This window comes from Lissotriton vulgaris, chromosome 9 (assembly GCF_964263255.1).
Source record: "Lissotriton vulgaris chromosome 9, aLisVul1.2, whole genome shotgun sequence".
Lineage (NCBI taxonomy): Eukaryota > Metazoa > Chordata > Amphibia > Caudata > Salamandridae > Lissotriton > Lissotriton vulgaris.
This window is the reverse complement of record NC_141697.1, coordinates 934,974,321-934,992,178: the sequence shown is the minus strand read 5'-3', so window position 1 is coordinate 934,992,178 and position 17,858 is coordinate 934,974,321. Positions and strand designations below refer to the sequence as shown.

The following is a 17,858-nucleotide window of genomic DNA, read 5'->3' as shown; positions in this document are numbered from 1 at the left end:
AAAAGCCACTTCAACTGAGAATGTGCTCACTATATGGGAACACACACAACCATGCCACTTGTTTATGGTGTTCACAAATAAATTGAGCAATATGGATGTGGCCTAGAGGCCAGAGCTGCCAGATCTGGATCTGCTGAACCAGGTTTAAGTCCTGGAATTGGCTCAACATCCTTTGATTCTGGGTAAATCACTTCATCTTCTATGCTTTAAATAAAATGACTCCAATCTTGTGTAATGTGATCTAGTGAAGAGCGCCAATGCCCTTGGGCTCTGTTCGTGCTATATGAAACTGCAATATATATACATATTAAATAGGAGTCCAAACTTTAACACAAAAACAATCGCTATTATTAAAACAAAAATAAAAATTGCCTCGCCTCATGGCCAGTAAAGCAAGGTGGGTCACTAATGTCAGTTGGTCTAAAAATAGGGTCATGGATCTATAAAGTTGGGGAAGCACTGCTGTAGAGAATCATAAACGTGAAGAACAGCCAGTAAAAAGAGTGTTCACAATGGTATCTGTTTTTTCTAAAAATCACAACTTTAGCATGACCGGGATCAAACACTGCTAGTAGATGTGTGTTACATTGCATTAAGGCTAATATTTTTTAAAGCCCGTTTGCCCTATACGTTTACTGCATGTCAAATGATTTAAAAGAAAGATAAAACAATCACTACTCTTTGATATGTACAATATATTTAATATTGGTTTACCCAAACATAAAACCAGTCATACTGTAGGGTGTTTTTCATGTACTGAAAGTGGCATTTCTGCTTCTAAGCACTATACAACACTTCGATTTCTGTAAAGGGTCAACTGCTGTATGTCCGAGCTGCAACTTTTATTGTTGTTTCCTCTATGAACAGGCAACCATTTATTTAGTCCTTTTCACCCACAACGTAACCTGGTGGGAGATTTAGAGGCCCTGAGCTTTAACACTATAAGGACTTCTTGAAAGTAGGAGTTAGGGCGCCTTCCATACGACCAGCGGGTGGCGAATATCGTGGTTATTCACAAGACAGGCAAGACCAAGACATTCCCTTCTTCATATCGACCCATCTAGCTTCTCAATGCAGAGCCCAAGATATTGGCGAAATTACTAGCCACTAGATTAGTCAAGGTCATTACAACCCAGATACACCCCGATCAGTCTGGCTTCATGCCACGCCGTAACACAGCCCTGAACTTGCGGAGACTCCATGGGATTCTGGGTGGTTCCCATAATATACTGGAACCAGCAGTCTTGGTGTCCTTAGATGCCACTATGGCATTTGATAGGGTTGAATGGGCTTATCTATTTGCAGTTTTGACTAAGATGGGCTTTGGCTCGGAATTTATCGGGTAGGTTTGCTTGCTGTATGCTGCGCCTTTGGCCAGAGTGATCGTAAATAATTGTAAGTCGGCTGATTTTACCCTCGGGAGGGGTATCATACCGGTATGTCCACTGTCCCCACTTCTCTTTGCATTGGCGTTAGAGCCTCTGGCGGCCTGGGTCCGGTGGGACGATCGATACGTGGCTTGCGGTGGACACCTGAGTGGGAGGATAAAATCTCGCTTTACGCAGAAGATATCCTTCTGCATCTCACTAACCCCAGAGTGTCCCTGAGTAATTTCTTGGATGTCCTGACTATATTTGGTAGATATTCCGGGTTTGCTATAAACTGGACAAAGTCAGTATTATTTGTTATATCGGGTGAGCCGCCTGTGGTCCCACAGGCCTGCCCTATAAAGATCGAACTAGTGGGATTTAAATATCTTGGCATATACATAACACTTGACCCAAAGGCGAGATATGCTAATAATTTAGAACCCCCCTTGAGTCGGTTCAAAAAAGATGTGGAACGTTGGAGGGCTCTCCCCCTGTCTTTGCTTGGTAGAGCGGTACTGTTAAGATGATGGCCTTGCCTCGGTTCCTATATATGCTCCAAAACACGATGGATCCAGTGCCCGTTACCTATTTCAAGGAGATGGAGGTACTTCAACGGCTGCTCCTTTGGGACGGCAGGCCCCGCATAGCTTTCGTCAAGCTGACTCTCCTGTGGTATGATGGAGGCATCGGTCTCCCGGACTTGAAGAAATACTACTGGGCATTGCATCTTGCGGCAGTGAATCATATGATCTATGGCCCCCAGGGAGATCTGGGCTATGCTATGGACCGTGGGCAGGCACCAGGTGGAGATATTCTTAGAGCCCTGTATGCCAGGCCCGGAAGATTTACGTTGGCAGGCCCGACGGCACACGCTGTACATGTCTGGCACGCGGCTACCAGAAGTTTGGGATGGGAGGGGAAACTGACAATGGCCACTGCCCTGTTTAGTTCAGAGAGGCTCGGAAGCCTATGGAAGTCTAAAGGGTTCCATAAGTGGGACCTTATCAGAATTAGTCCGATTAAAGATGTGTGGGGGAAGGGCTGTGTGCAGACTTTTGAATCTCTCCAAAAACAATACAGCCTGCATGACAATGAACACTTTCGGTATAGGCAGATTAGACACGCCCTTCTTGCCCACATGCCTAGAGGCACAGAGCTTCCGGAGTCTTCTCCCCTTGAAGACTGAGTGCTTGACGGTCACATCCCAGAAAAAAAAACATCTCCCTAATATATAGGAAGCTTGTAAATAATATGGAAGACCCACTGGGGAATATTAGGACAGCGTGGGGAGCGGGCGAACTGGCGTTGGATGATGAGGATTGGGTGAAGGCTGTCTCCTCCCCTAAAGTGGTTGCGGTTCAGATCAGGCTTAGGCTGGTGCAACTTAAGATCGTACATAGATCATATATCACAGGGCCTCAATTAGTACACATGGGGCGAACGCCGAGTGGGGACTGTAGAAGAGGTTGTGGAGAGCTGGGCACTTTCGTACATATCCTATGACACTTTGAAGAGGTACAAAGTTATTGGATGAAAGTACACAAGGTAATCAAAGAAGTGCTGGGGGTGGGGATACGACCGGACGCCCGGAGATGTATATTGAATGCCTGAGAACCCACGGATTTGAATGGATATCAGAAACAGTAGGTGACGTTGGCCTGTATGGTGGCGAAGCGTAACATCGCCCAATTGTGGGGAGCCAGCCAGTCACCCCAGACTACCAAGTGGGCCCAGGACTTAGATTGGTGTATGTTTAGGGAAAGGGCAGTGTATGTGTCTCAGGGTTGTCCGTAAAAGTGGGGAAAGATCTGGGGGCCTGGAACAGTCATCGCGGCGATTTGTGTATGCCCCCGACGAGACAAAGAAGTTGAAACACAGGAATCCCTGTGATCCCAAAATTTATATACATTGTAATTTATGGTTCTGTACGATTGACAATTTAAACCCTGTAATGAGGTTATATGTTGTTCACCTGATGCGCAAGTTTTGTTTGCCCTTTTTTCATAATAAAAAGAAATTAAAAAAAAAACACTATAAGGACTTCCTTGTGATTGGACTGATGCAACTTACCTCACCGGTCATCAGAGCAAATACCAAAGCCATACAATGTGCACTATTCTTATTAATTAACGTACAGGGCATTCATTAAACTCTGAATTAGATAGCTTCACAACAGAGTATGACCTTTGATTTGCCTATATGCTGACCACTGGAATTGTTTGCTAACCCTCACAAAGCCTGCTGAAAAAATAAGCTATAGGTGTTGCGGCTAGAAACACAACTTCATGTGTTACATGATCATGTGTAAGACAGCGCCTTACAGACACCATCAGTGTCTGTGCCCGTGTATGTTTCACTAAGCACAAAATGTTAAAAGGAAGAAAAAGAAAGGACCATGGCGACAAAGTTGAATCTCCATGCTCCGGCTTGTCCCTCTTTATTGTTTTGTAATGTCAGCTTCTGTGATGCTGCAAGCTAGTGAATGCTAAGGAAGATCTCCGATGTCTGGATCCAACCAGGTGATCCAAGTCATCAGTATCAATCTCTGACAATCTCATACAAAGGATCAAGATTTGATCATAATACCAGACCTTATCCACCCTGTTCTTTTCAGTATTTTCGCTACATTTGACAAAGGTAATACATTTCTAATGACTCCTGATAATTTCAACCAAATACATTCAAGCCATTTATTGGTCTTTATTTAAGGGTTACGCAACCAACTGCATTCCACTGTTCTAAATCTGTAAATAAAATGTAAAACCTTGTATGTCATATATGGGACTTCTTCAAATATTCAAGATTTTTCTGCTCATCAATACCATTGGTCAATTATCCATCCAGTGACCATATTGAGACGACAAAGATTACCCACCAACTTCTTTAATGTTGCCTCTTATAAATAGAAAAGAGATGTTCAAAAGAGAGTATCTCCGGCACAGACACACACTATATGAACTCACAGACTCCCCTTTACATTGTGACAATCTAAAAATAAGGACATGCAGGCTTTTCCGACTAGCTTAACATACAGTATGGTGAAGGATGACATCATTCCTCAGAAAAGAAAGGGACACTTTATCAGCCACTTGTGTGAAATAAACAAAAATAAACATGCCAAAGCGTATAACATTTATTGGGCCCGACTGAGCTTAAGCTACACTTGGCAGAAAAAGTGTTCCCTTCAAGTGCCTTGCCTAGTTGCCTTATAGTAACATCAATCAGCTTTCAGGCCATGAATGACCAAATTACTTCACACACTATAGTTTCCCTTTCATTTTTTTCACACACCCTTGAATGAGCCGGTCATGCCTTTGAAGAGACAAATCAATACTAACTTTTCCTTCCAGCCTCTAAAGGCATACCAAGGTTTATTGGCAGGACTAGCTTTTGCAGCAAATCATCTAGCAAAAATACGCAATATGTGAATACATAATACCCATAAGTGTACCTTCTTCGCATTGTTTGATCCCACAGAACTGATGTCGGACAGCATAGTCAGTTGTGTAACACCAAGGACCACCAGCATCTTGGTTCGGATTTCGGCAGAAATTCTCCTCCAAGCCATTTTTTGCATTGGGAGAATATCTGAGGAAAAAATGACAAAAGACATGAGGGGGAGATGAAGCCGATAGAAGGAAAGCGTACAAGCTCAAGAAGAAAGTCACTTTGGCCAGCAACCCCCAACTTTTTCACAGAGGTGCATTACTTTTTTCCCCTACACAAAGGTAATCTTGACTCTGCCGCCCACTACCTTTTGACAAAGGCATGGTTTCTTCTACCCATCCTCTGATGTAAAGTGGTTAAAGATTTTTGTGCATTTATATTTTTGTGCATTAACAACATGCAGAATGTGGATTTGTTCTCGATTCTACGTGTACATACGGATATCGTGCCAATGCCTTTAAAACAATTTTCAAATGATATAGAGCAGTTTGTTTTCTTGAAAAATTTTAAGCTGGCCTCAAATTGGGCTTGGTAGCCCCGTTTTTCAAAATGGAAATCTTTCCCCCTGCACATCAGCATTCAATATATCTCTGCAGCACACAGTCAAGCAGATTCATGTTTATTTCCTCTTGATTTGTTCTTGCTGTTCCAGATTAAATCTTTCTAGCAGGATCCTGATACTGCATCTGTTTCTGTTAGTTTTCTGTACCCTGTTCGATTTTAATACTTAGCTTTTGCTCACATATTTAGTTTGTCCTACAACCTTTGCATGAAATTAGCATAGAGTGTGCAGAATCAATATACATGTAGTGGGTACAATATTCTTCTGCTTAGGTGCTGAGGCAATATGACGTTTTATAAAACTGTGCTCTGGTTTGCTTAAGTTTTGATACTTATGCTAAAACCATAAATGTGCACTTTCTATTCCGTTTTAGGAGAAGATTTCCTATATAAGGCATTGATCTAGGGCTGAACCAGAGCTTTCCTGAATGCTACAAGAGATGCTATCTGTTTCCCTACTGATTTTGCTGCTCATGTGGCACATATTTTGATTTTGCACTGATTCGGTATGTCCTATTTGTTAGGAGCCGTTATAGCAATGACTTTTGTTGATTCTATACCACAGCTTTTACATTTTTTGTAATACATCTTTTAAATGTATTCTGCTGATCTAGAACTCAGTTACTGAGTAGGTCCTTTACTTAATTAACAGCTTTTTTGATGCATTAGGAGGGGCCTTAATTCAGGGACACATTGCCTCGTGAAACTGCGGTTTAAATCACACCATATGCGTATTTTTGAGGTAGAATCTCTAGGTGTAAAAATTGCAGGGGACCCTACGCCCAAAGATACATCTCTTTCGATTTACGTAGCCACCATAGTGCGTGTAAAAAGTTAATGACCAACTTGGTCACTCGTTTAGGTGCTCATCACCATCGGGGTCAGTCAACATTCAAAACTTTCTCCGATAGAACTAGGGTATTCTCATTCCTCTCACCCCCACAAAAGGTTCCTTATTATTGCTATAATATTACTTCCTCCATATACGACCCCTAAATACATACAGACCTATCCTTGGCCTTGCCCATCTTCTAAAAGGATCCTCTTGTTCTCATACCTGTGATCATGAGGGTGGCTGGATCCCCAGTGTTGGCATGTCTTCCCTTTCTCAGTTCTGGACACAGTTCCTCTGTAATTCTCTCCTATCCCAATGATACAACTCCGCACATAATCTGAGGAAGCACAGCAAAGCGAATTTAACATACAACACTTTAAGATATACGCCCCCAAATGTGACATTTAGTTGATAAAATGCAAAATGGTCTCCCACATTTAGAAATTCTGATTGATAGTTTTCAAGATATATATATATATATATATATATATGAATCAACAAATGTCCGCCAGTCTCCCGGCCACACACGGCGGCGGGCTCGAGTGAGGAGGCGACCCTCGTAATATTCAAGGAAACAACTTATAAATCACAAAGTTGACTCGAGCCCAGGTCCTTTTAGCGTGTTATTTATTCACACACGGAATGCCAAACAACACCCGACGCGTTTCGGTGCAGCCGCACCTTGGTCACGGGTAACGGTGTTTACAAACATTAACATTTTTAAAGTCAAAAAATATAAACATAAACGTAGGACTACTCGTCCTCACGCCAGTGTTAGTTCAACCACTGTTGTGGCGGCCATATTTGAATGTGTAATTGGACACAGATATAATATACATTATACAAAAAGAAACTGTATAAGGACCACAGAGATTAATGTAACTGTAAATCAATTTGTTACAATTGCTCAAAGGTTATACCCTTATGTCAAATCAAAAAGTTTTTTCAAACGTTTCTCAAAATTTTGCCCAAGTGGGCAAATGTACCAAAGCTCAGATACATGAAACATGACAATTCCGCCCCAGTGGGCATGACTGCATCATACCAGTCTGATCTTAATGTCCTGGAACTTCAACAACCTAGTTGAATTCCAAAAGTTTTTCAAATTAACAAATGTATAGTCCTGTGATTCCATCCAATTAAGTCAAATCGGCAGCAACCAGTGGTATTACGTCATCCCTGTGCGGCGACATATGTGTCTCCTACAAACATAAAAAATATAATCACTTTAAAATATACTCGAATAATTAAACATCCAAGACAGCTTCAAATTCATGTTTTTAAGGGATTACATGACTAGAGTATTATCAGTACGGTGAATGTGTTACATGGACTCTTAAATTAGGTGGACTGCTAACTCCTCATCCTTATTCAACCCCAGCGGGTGTACAGTGTCATATTTAATTATGAACCTTGATTCAAGCTGGCGTAGTTGTCTCAGTCTGTCTCCACCTCGTTCCGACGGTGGGACTCTGTCTAATGCACAAAACTTGAATACACTTAGATTTTTTCCATGCAGGTCCTTAAAATGTTTGGCAATTGGATAGTTTTTGTCCTCATTCGTTATGGCCCGCATGTGTTCTAACACACGTTTTTTGCAGGGATGTATCGTGCTGCCAATGTAAGTCAGTGGACAGGGACATTGCAGTGCATAGACACAGTAGTCAGATTTGCACGTCAGATGTTTTGCAATCCTAAAGGGTTTGTTATTTTTAGACAAAGTGATTTCCTTTTTATTGACACTGTTCTTACAGGCTTTGCATGAGCGACAGGTAAAGAAACCTTCTACCTTCCTGGTATCTTCTTTGTCCTTTACCATGTTGCTACATAGCACGTCTCTCAGAGCTGGACATTTCCTGTAGGTGATCATAGGTTGATTCCCCACAGCCTTTTTTAGTGTTTCGTCCAGCTGGAGTACATGCCAAAATTTCTTCAGACTTTTTCTGACCTGCCATGTTTTGGAAGAAAATTTGACCAACTGAGAGAATTGAACAAAAAACTACAAAAGACCCCGGAAAAACAACAACCAGCCCAAACAGACCAAACAGGGTCCACCCCTGATGCAAACATGGGGGTTGAAGATGGGATAACTCCGTCCACAAGTGGTGAATCTACAACCACAGAAGGAGTAAAAAACAATATTTTAATCGAATTCTCTCTGCTGGCACAAGGGAGACAAGGGCTTGCCAGCCCCGGCCCCGGACCTGCAGAGTCTCCAAATCCAGGTCGTGGAAGAGGCGCCAAAAGACAGGGATTGATAGATGCCTTCGTGGGAGTAACAACAAGAGGCAAGATGGCAAAGAAATGATGGACACCCACACAGTGTCAATAAAAAGGAAATCACTTTGTCTAAAAATAACAAACCCTTTAGGATTGCAAAACATCTGACGTGCAAATCTGACTACTGTGTCTATGCACTGCAATGTCCCTGTCCACTGACTTACATTGGCAGCACGATACATCCCTGCAAAAAACGTGTGTTAGAACACATGCGGGCCATAACGAATGAGGACAAAAACTATCCAATTGCCAAACATTTTAAGGACCTGCATGGAAAAAATCTAAGTGTATTCAAGTTTTGTGCATTAGACAGAGTCCCACCGTCGGAACGAGGTGGAGACAGACTGAGACAACTACGCCAGCTTGAATCAAGGTTCATAATTAAATATGACACTGTACACCCGCTGGGGTTGAATAAGGATGAGGAGTTAGCAGTCCACCTAATTTAAGAGTCCATGTAACACATTCACCGTACTGATAATACTCTAGTCATGTAATCCCTTAAAAACATGAATTTGAAGCTGTCTTGGATGTTTAATTATTCGAGTATATTTTAAAGTGATTATATTTTTTATGTTTGTAGGAGACACATATGTCGCCGCACAGGGATGACGTAATACCACTGGTTGCTGCCGATTTGACTTAATTGGATGGAATCACAGGACTATACATTTGTTAATTTGAAAAACTTTTGGAATTCAACTAGGTTGTTGAAGTTCCAGGACATTGAGATCAGACTGGTATGATGCAGTCATGCCCACTGGGGCGGAATTGTCATGTTTCATGTATCTGAGCTTTGGTACATTTGCCCACTTGGGCTAAATTTTGAGAAACGTTTGAAAAAACTTTTTGATTTGACATAAGGGTATAACCTTTGAGCAATTGTAACAAATTGATTTACAGTTACATTAATCTCTGTGGTCCTTATACAGTTTCTTTTTGTATAATGTATATTATATCTGTGTCCAATTACACATTCAAATATGGCCGCCACAACAGTGGTTGAACTAACACTGGTGTGAGGACGAGTAGTCCTACGTTTATGTTTATATTTTTTTACTTTAAAAATGTTAATGTTTGTAAACACCGTTACCCGTGACCAAGGTGCGGCTGCACCGAAACGCGTCGGGTGTTGTTTGGCATTCCGTGTGTGAATAAATAACACGCTAAAAGGACCTGGGCTCGAGTCAACTTTGTGATTTATAAGTTGTTTCCTTGAATATATATATATATATCCGAGTAGCTTCTGTCTCTCCAATGCAGCACACAGAAATCACGGACCACCAAGCAGCTTCGAGTAAATTGGCAAGTTTATTATCTCCTCTTAGTTTCAAGTGGCATGACGCGTTTCGGGTAATGAATACCCTTGATCACATACTATATATACACATGCATGACAAAACATCAAGAGTTATGGGTGAGCGCAATAATATACACAAAAAAGTTTTTTCGAAAGGAAAGAAGTATTGAGAACTTTTTATCTGAAATGATAGAACCTTAAGTTAGGGTTTAGGAGTGCCAGAAGATAGTCCCATGCTTTGTATTTCCCTTCCATCATTCCCAGGTGGGCATTAAACTAGGTACTCAAAGGTTTGTTTCCTATAAAAAGACGTCTGACGTTTATTGACATAACAGCTTGTTGTTCAGGTATTAGGCAAGTACCAGACAAAGTTTTATCAAATCAGCAGCTAAGTTATAAAGATGAAATAAAAAAGGTAAATAGGCAATTTCTGACAATTAGCATGATGAAGCAAGTTGCAGAAATGGGTCCGAGAGAGATCATATTATTTTTAAATTCATTACACTGTCCGAGACCATTTTCAGCAGAGTAAGATTATGCCAGTGAACACAAACTAAAACTAAATACCAAAACCATAACAACATCTGAAAATAACTAGCCGGTATATTGTACAGGAGGTGGCGAGGGCTTCTCTCCATGATTTTTTCTGCACCATTTTTTTTTTTACAGTAGTCAGTACAGAAAGGCCTCTTCTCACTAATCATTCGCATTATTTCACTCCTACTACAGATATATAATGGGTATGAGAGTGGCATATTAGCCTCCTTTCACAGTAAACTAGTAGCTCAAAAGGAATTTTATTAAAATGCTAGTTTTTTCTCATTTTTCTTTTTTAATAGAAATGCTGGTTAGTATTTTAATGGTTACAATTATTTCTTCATTTTCGTGGGTCTCAATTTTTCTGGTAATGTAAGAACACTGGAGGCACATGCTTCTGCGAAACGTTTCTCTACACTGGATGACCATTTTAAGCTCACCTCTGCCCATTGGTTATACCCCTGGAGTAATGCACAGGCAGTTTGGTGGGATTAATGGTAAGTGTTTAAGACTTACCTTTCTTCTGGTAGAGGTCATAGTGAACGTTTCTCTTAAGCTGCGTGTTTGTAGAATACTGGGTCCAAGGCAACATTTGACATGCAAGACTCTTCCAATTGTAATTAAAGGACCTGCAAATTTAAATCAACAAATTAAGATAGAGGCAACATATTCCTATTCACAGCAGTGTTGGTGAGTTGTGCAAGAAAGCACTATTGGGTAGAAGCACAAGTTTGCAAGAGTGTCTGACAGTAGGTGTCAGTGTGTGAGTGATGGCAGGCAGGAGGTCAAAGTGGATGAAAAGGAATTCATAATTATGCTCCCATCTTACCTCCCACCTTTGCACTGCGTATGGTCATAGCCCCAATTACACAAGCAGCCAGCCAGAAAGGATCGTGGGAAATTTCAATTCCCATCTAGAAGATTTATATCCTTAGCCTTATTCTCTCAGAGTGATTTTCCAAAGGCTAGCCATAGAAGAGCATTAAGGTTGAACTTTTCTGTAGGACTTCCAAGCAGGGTTTTTTATCGGCCATGGTCTTTTGAGTAAATAATGGAATTGCAAATAAGTGCAATAGACACCCCACCAAAAGTATGAGTACTCCAATAACGGAAAATAAAAGTGTGGTTTTCTCCCCACTCATTCTGTTTTCTTGATACTGAGTCTGTTTGTGAACAGCATTCAATGCATCCTAGTGGCAGATTCAACTTACATCCCCAGGAGACAGAAGCGGACAAAGTCACAAAAGTAGTTGAGAGAGGTCTCTGAACCAGATGGCATTGAATTTAGTTTGCGTTTCAGCCCTAATGCTTCCTGATATAGGTGTTTTTTACAGAATTTAACAATTCTGCTTTTAGGTGGATGGCCATCAGGAAGCAGTTATGAATAGTAGAGGTGTCACATTAGTGTTCCTTCCCTAAAATATTGATATCAGATGAAGAGGCAACTGTTCTGGGCAGCTAATCTTGCCCTGCTGGCTGGCATTAAGAGCAGATCTTTAGTGAGGTAGTCAGAATCCTGATCAGGCAGTGCATTATGAAGTTGTCAGAGAGACCTAAAGCCTGACTTTTGCTTGATGGCATGGCAATGATGGGATATTAGTCAAGAGGCGATGTGTTCCCTTTGGTTCGGACATGATGTTTATTATCTCTGTGCATGTAATAGCTTACATTGTACTGGTCAATGAAGTTAGGGATAACAGAATGCAGGTATTCAAAATATTTTTGGCAACTGAGCAGATTTTAAAGCACCCCACAGGAAATAGGTCTGTATTGGTATAGTAACTGGCATCAGAGCTTACAAAACACAAGCCGGGCTATGCAACAATGGAGTGTTGTACTTATCACCGCCAATGTTCATTGCTTATCTGTGCAACATCTGAGCATTAGTAGGTGGTCTTAAGATTTCTGTGCCGACTATCAACTTGGATTACATACAAAAAGAGTTAGGGCCTTATTATGAGTACAGTGGTCCTAGGACCGTTGAACTCTGATCCTGTGGTGGTGGTGCAGCGGTAAGGGGCAAACAATGCTGGCAGTGCCACTGTGGCACCACCGAGCAGATTCTGTGTTGCTCTTCCCCTGCCCATTTCATGGCCGTGAGCCCGCCATTAAAAGGGTGGTGGTAATGCAACTATGGAGGCCCTAACAGGCTCCCCTGCCGCTTCAGGGCTTGGAGGTGCATGCGGGTGGAGCACATGTTGTGCCCTCTGGAATTGCACCCCGTTCCTGTACGGAATGGCATACACTGCACGGTGCATACCACACTGTGCAAGAACGTGCTGCTGTCACGGTCATGTCGGCGGTCTGCTGCTAAGGCTCTCCTATGAGCCTAATATAGCTGCGGGGAGACTGCTGCAGCACCACCCGCTGTTGATTAAAGCCATAATCCAGCAGGCGGGCGCACCACAGGCTTAGCATTCTTCCTGCAAGCGCAGCGGTGGTGGTGCTGCAGGAAGACCACCAAACTTGTAACAAGGCCCTTAGAGTGATGCTGTTGTGACCTAATATGACATGGATATGCTTGAGGCCTTAGCACACGGCGCCCTCAGTACCCTCAATTTATCAAATGGCCGGAGTGAATAGGATTGCCCAAGGTAACTCAATATACGCTTCTTGGAGGATTGTTCATCATCCCCTGTAAACCTATGTTATTTTTATAAGTCTGAATGAGAAAGAGGGAGCTTGAAAGTAGCTTCTGAGGCAGTGATAGCTTGGCAATGTCCACTTCTCAGCCAGCCACAAAGCCAAAAGTCTGAAAAATACAAAAAACGATTTTATTTTTGGTGCATCCTGCTTCTCTTTCCTTGATGAATGGTGGTGTATTGTTCTTCCTGCCATTTTTATGAGATTCCCAGTCTGGGGAATCTTTTTATTTTCACAAGCCTGGATAGCTCCTGCACCAAGAGCTGGAAAATATGTAGGCATTAATTGCCATTATAACTTAACCTAACTGCCTTTACCAATCCCCCCCCTACACCTCCAAATACACCTCCTGCCTCCATGAACCTCTGTCAGATGGGGCTACCCAGGTTACCAGCTGTTAAGGCTTGGAATTTTTTTTAATCTTCTCTGAGAACTGGCGAATGCTTCATCCATCATTGATGATTCTCTTAGGCATGACCCAAGCCCTGTGATGGGTTCAATACTTCTGTACCCCTAGGTCCCAAAAGTCTCTAGTTTGCATTTGCTTTATGGAAGATGGGACACGGCCTCCAAGAATCTAGTATATATGGTTTGCGGTGTCCATGTGGGTACGAAGTATATATTTATTCTAATAAAGATGTGGGTGTACAGAACCTTAAATGAAGATATATTAATCGTTGAGCTCCCTTGTAACCCTGTAAAAACAACAGTTGATGGACAGAATGCAGAACAATGTCATACATTCACGCCAGTACAGTGATCTGGGCCAAATCCATCGTTATTTTGCTCACCACACCACCCCAGTTCAGACATGGCCATATACAAATCAGCCTTTTTTTTTTTTTTTTTTTTTTTAAACCATTTTTATTGCAGATACTCAGACATAAGGGTGACAGTGGCATCATTATGCAGGCAAAACAATTACATAGCAAGATACACTTCATGGAGCACCCGGTGCTGTAGCAATGCATAGTCCAGAAATCAGTCTGACCGAGTCTTCGGGTCCCTCTCGGTGCATCCCCGCCACAACACAGTTAGTGGTCACATTAGCAACCGGGCATCTGCTTTTCAGTTTTGTTGAACTCCCCCCCCCCCCCCCCCCCCAACAAGCACTAATATGAATGTAGAGTCGGTAGAACATCCGCTCAATCAAGGTCCAACATCACAGTCACGTTAAGGGCATATACATTTCCCGCCTTTCCCCTCTCCCCCCCCACACCTGGTAGGCAGGTATGAAAAACATTCAAGCATGCTTAGCGTGATTGACGACCAATGTCCAGTCGTAGCACATCCCTTCATCCTTAACCCGCTCATCTCCCCGTTCTGGGTCCATTCACGAGCCTCCCTCCCCAAGTCCACTATCTAGCCCATGATATTGCCTCCATTTCGACCAAACCCTTTTGAACTTTTTCGGGCAACCCCTTGATTTATACGTCACTCTCTCTGCCGCCATGTAAAGGTCTAGTCCCCTCCTCCATTCATCTATAGTGGGTATCGTCTCAGCCCCCCAATACTTTGCAATGTCACGTTTCACTACCACTAGGGCCAATGTCAGGAACACCAGTAAGGGGCGGGGAAGGTCGACATCATTGGTCATTCCCAAAATGGCCAGTTTGGGCTCCTGGTCGAGCGAAACAGACAGGACCTCCCGCAGTTTGGTGAAAATGAGTGTGCAGTAGGATTGTATTTTCACACAAGCCCATAATATGTGGAGAAAGTCCCCTCCCTCCTGATGGCATCTCAGGCATCTATCGTCCGGTGTCTTCCCCATTTTGAACAGTCGCACTCTATCAAAGTACGTCCTGTGGAGCACGTTATATTGGATCAGGCGGAGCCGGGATTTGATAGCCACCTCCCTCGGGTGCATGAGGATTAAGTCCCAGTCAATGTCTTCCAGCGTCCCTACTTCCTGCTCCCAGGTGGTCCTAAGCCTCGCCAGGTCCCCCAGCATGTTGTTTGTGAGTGTTTTGTAGGTGAGTGACACGGCCTTGTGTGGTATCTGTTCCTGCAGTAATCTGCCTTCCAGAGGCGCATATTCTGGCAGGCCCTCTAAGGTTAGAGCTTGTGCCCTCCATGCATGGCGTAGTTGAATGTATTTAAAAAACTGCGAGCGATGGAGCCCATATTCTGCCCTCAAGGCGGCGTAGGATTTTAGCTCCCCTCTAGCAATGACATCACCCACCGTGGAAATCCCAATGTCATCGCATTGCTTGAAGCCTGTAAGTTTGTGGAGTTCAGAGAGCCACGTGCAGTGCCAGAGTGGGGTCTGTCGGGTGGGTTTCCTATCCCATCCCGTACGTCTCGTCGCCAATTTCCAAGCCCTGAGTGTAATATGCGTGGCTGGGAGTAAGGACCGGCTCGCCGCACCACCGTATAGGTATGAAAGCAGAGGACGTGGGGCCAGTTTGGTACGTTCCAGTGCATACGTCGGGTGGTCCGCCGGGGCGTGGAGCCAATCGTTAATGGGGGACAGGTGCTCCGCCCAATAGTACGCTTCAAGGTTTGGCAGCGAGATACCCCCACTGTACTGGTGGCGTTGGAGGGTGGTCAGCGCTATTCTCGGCTGTTTACCCAGCCATATGAAAGATCTGAGGTCGGCGTGTATTCTACGGAGGAGACCGTCTGGTACCGGTTAATATTCGTTCTGGAGGGCATATAAATATTTGGGCAAGATGATCATTTTATACATTGCCGCCCTACCCAGGAGCGTCAGAGGAAGTTGGCGCCATCGGGCCATATCAGCCGCGGAGTTCACAAGTATTCTTTCAACATTCTTGAGAAGCGACAGTTGCCTATCCAGTGTGATGTATACTCCCAGGTACTGGAAGCCTTCCGTGGATACCACCAGTCTGTCCGGGAGGTCCCCCTCACTCGTGTCCCCCCTGGGGTCAAAAAGGACGGATTTGTGCCAATTTATTGCGTAGCCGGAGTGGCTGCCATAGTCGTCCAGCTCCCGGAACAATTCAGGCACTGTGGTCTGCGGGGCAGTGATATAGAGGAGTACGTCGTCCGCGTAGAGGGACAGTTTCTCCTGCGGGCCGTCCGCACCCGTAAGTCGGAAGCCGGAGATCCTCTGGTTTTGCCTGATTCTGGCCGCCAATATCTCAATGGTCAATGTGAAGAGTAGCGGTGATAGGGGACACCCTTGTCTGGTGCCTCGTTGGATCAAGATTTCGCGAGAGAGCCTCCCGTTCACCCGCACCTTGGCCCGCGGGTTGGTATAGAGCAGGTGTACCCATGAGCGGAATTTGGGGCCAAGACCACATTTTTCCAAGGCAGCCTCGAGGAATGGCCAATGCACGGAGTCGAAGGCCTTTTCCGCATCTAATGAGAGGAACCAATGGGTCCCTATCTCTCACCTCCTGCAGCCAGTTGTGTGTGCGTCGGAGATTGAATTTCGTGGCCCTATCCGGTAGGAAGCCGGTCTGGTCTAAGTGTATTAGATCAGGTAGGACCGTCTTAAGGCGTCGCGCCAAGATGGTGGCAAGGATTTTCACCTTCGTATTCAACAGGGAGATGGGACGGTAGGACGAGCAGTCATCCCGCGGCTTGCCTTCTTTGTGAATAGGGACTATGATCGCCAGGGTGAGGTCATTGGGTAGGCCGCCTTCTCTGTATGCCTCAAGGTAAAGGTTTTTCAGGTGTGGAGCCAAGATGTCGGCCGTGCACTTAAAGAATTCCGGGGGAAAACCGTTCGGTCCTGGCACCTTTCCCAGCTTTAGTCCGGCAATGGCGTTTTTTTTCTTTTTTTTTTTTAATTTTTGAAAACCTTTATTGTGCACGAAATAAAGAACAAATACGGGCCCACAACCATCCGGCCGGCCACGAACTCTCATGTAGCACTAGAGCATGCAATACGGTGACATAGTAATACAGCAGCACATCGGTTATTAAGCAGAAATCAGACTGGAGGACGCCGCAAGACCATGCCACAGGAGTAATTAAGGTTAAGTTTTTTAAGTTTTTCATGCAACTATTGAGTTCAGGTCGTGTTGTTCCGTACACATAAAATAAGAAAATAAGAGCAAGGACCATGCAGGTGGGACATGACATTAGCTACAGTTTCCGGTCAATCCACGTCTCGACAAGCAGTCCCGACCAGGCAGGATGGCCACACAATGTCCACGCTACAGGGTAGCAATCTCAACATCCCACTCGTATCTCCGCCGCCACCCCTCACCCAGTATGCCTGAACACGGGCCAAAAGAAAGGAAAAATTATAAAAAAAGGCAAAAATAGGTCCCATAGAAACTAACAAAAATGAAATATAACCCCCCACCCTACACACATGCAGAGGCTATGGCCTACCCCCCCCCTAGCAGAGTGTCTGTCGCCCCATAAACCCGAAATACAGCAAGAGAAGATAAGAAGGAAAAAGGCGAGAGAAAGCAAGAAAAATGTAGAAAGAAAGAGAAAGAAAATGATAATAAACGAAGAATTTCAACACTTGAATATAGGGAGGAAGAAAAGAACAAGCTGATCTACCACTCCCAAAAAGAAGGAGGCGGGGAGGAGCCCTCACAATAACAGAACTCCCGGACTCCCAGCCATCTGCAACCCCTACGCCGTTTTAGTGTTCCGGTCCGGATCCCCCCCGGCTAATCAAATACAAAGTCCGCAGCCATCAACCGCAACATCTGTCCCTGAGCCACCAGCCCGCAAAAAATAGTCGCCCCATAAAGAAGAGACGAAAATGATAAAACACAATAATTGCGGCTTGAAATGGAGAAGAGGCCAGCGCGCAGAGCAGGGAGTACAGTCTGAAATGGGTGATAGTCGCACATAATACGTAATCAATGCATCAACAAGTGTTTCAGTCCGGGGTCACAACCAGGCAGACAGTCAGTGCCAGCGAGGGAAGAATCATCAGCCCTGTCCCGAACGT

At 43.9% G+C, this 17,858-nt stretch overlaps 1 protein-coding gene across 3 annotated transcripts in view; it reads right to left on the bottom strand.

The window, feature by feature from the left end:
- The window catches only part of MST1 (macrophage stimulating 1), a 506,796-nt gene that overhangs the window by 296,562 nt on the left and 192,376 nt on the right, over positions 1 to 17,858 (bottom strand). For all 3 annotated transcript variants that reach the window (XM_086938776.1, XM_086938778.1, XM_086938777.1), the window contains exons 4-6: positions 10,847 to 10,959; positions 6,436 to 6,550; positions 4,822 to 4,958 (exon numbers count right to left, since the gene is read on the bottom strand). In XM_086938776.1, the coding sequence (XP_086794902.1) occupies positions 4,822 to 4,958; positions 6,436 to 6,550; positions 10,847 to 10,959 (365 nt within the window). The remainder of the gene's footprint in view (positions 1 to 4,821; positions 4,959 to 6,435; positions 6,551 to 10,846; positions 10,960 to 17,858) is intronic.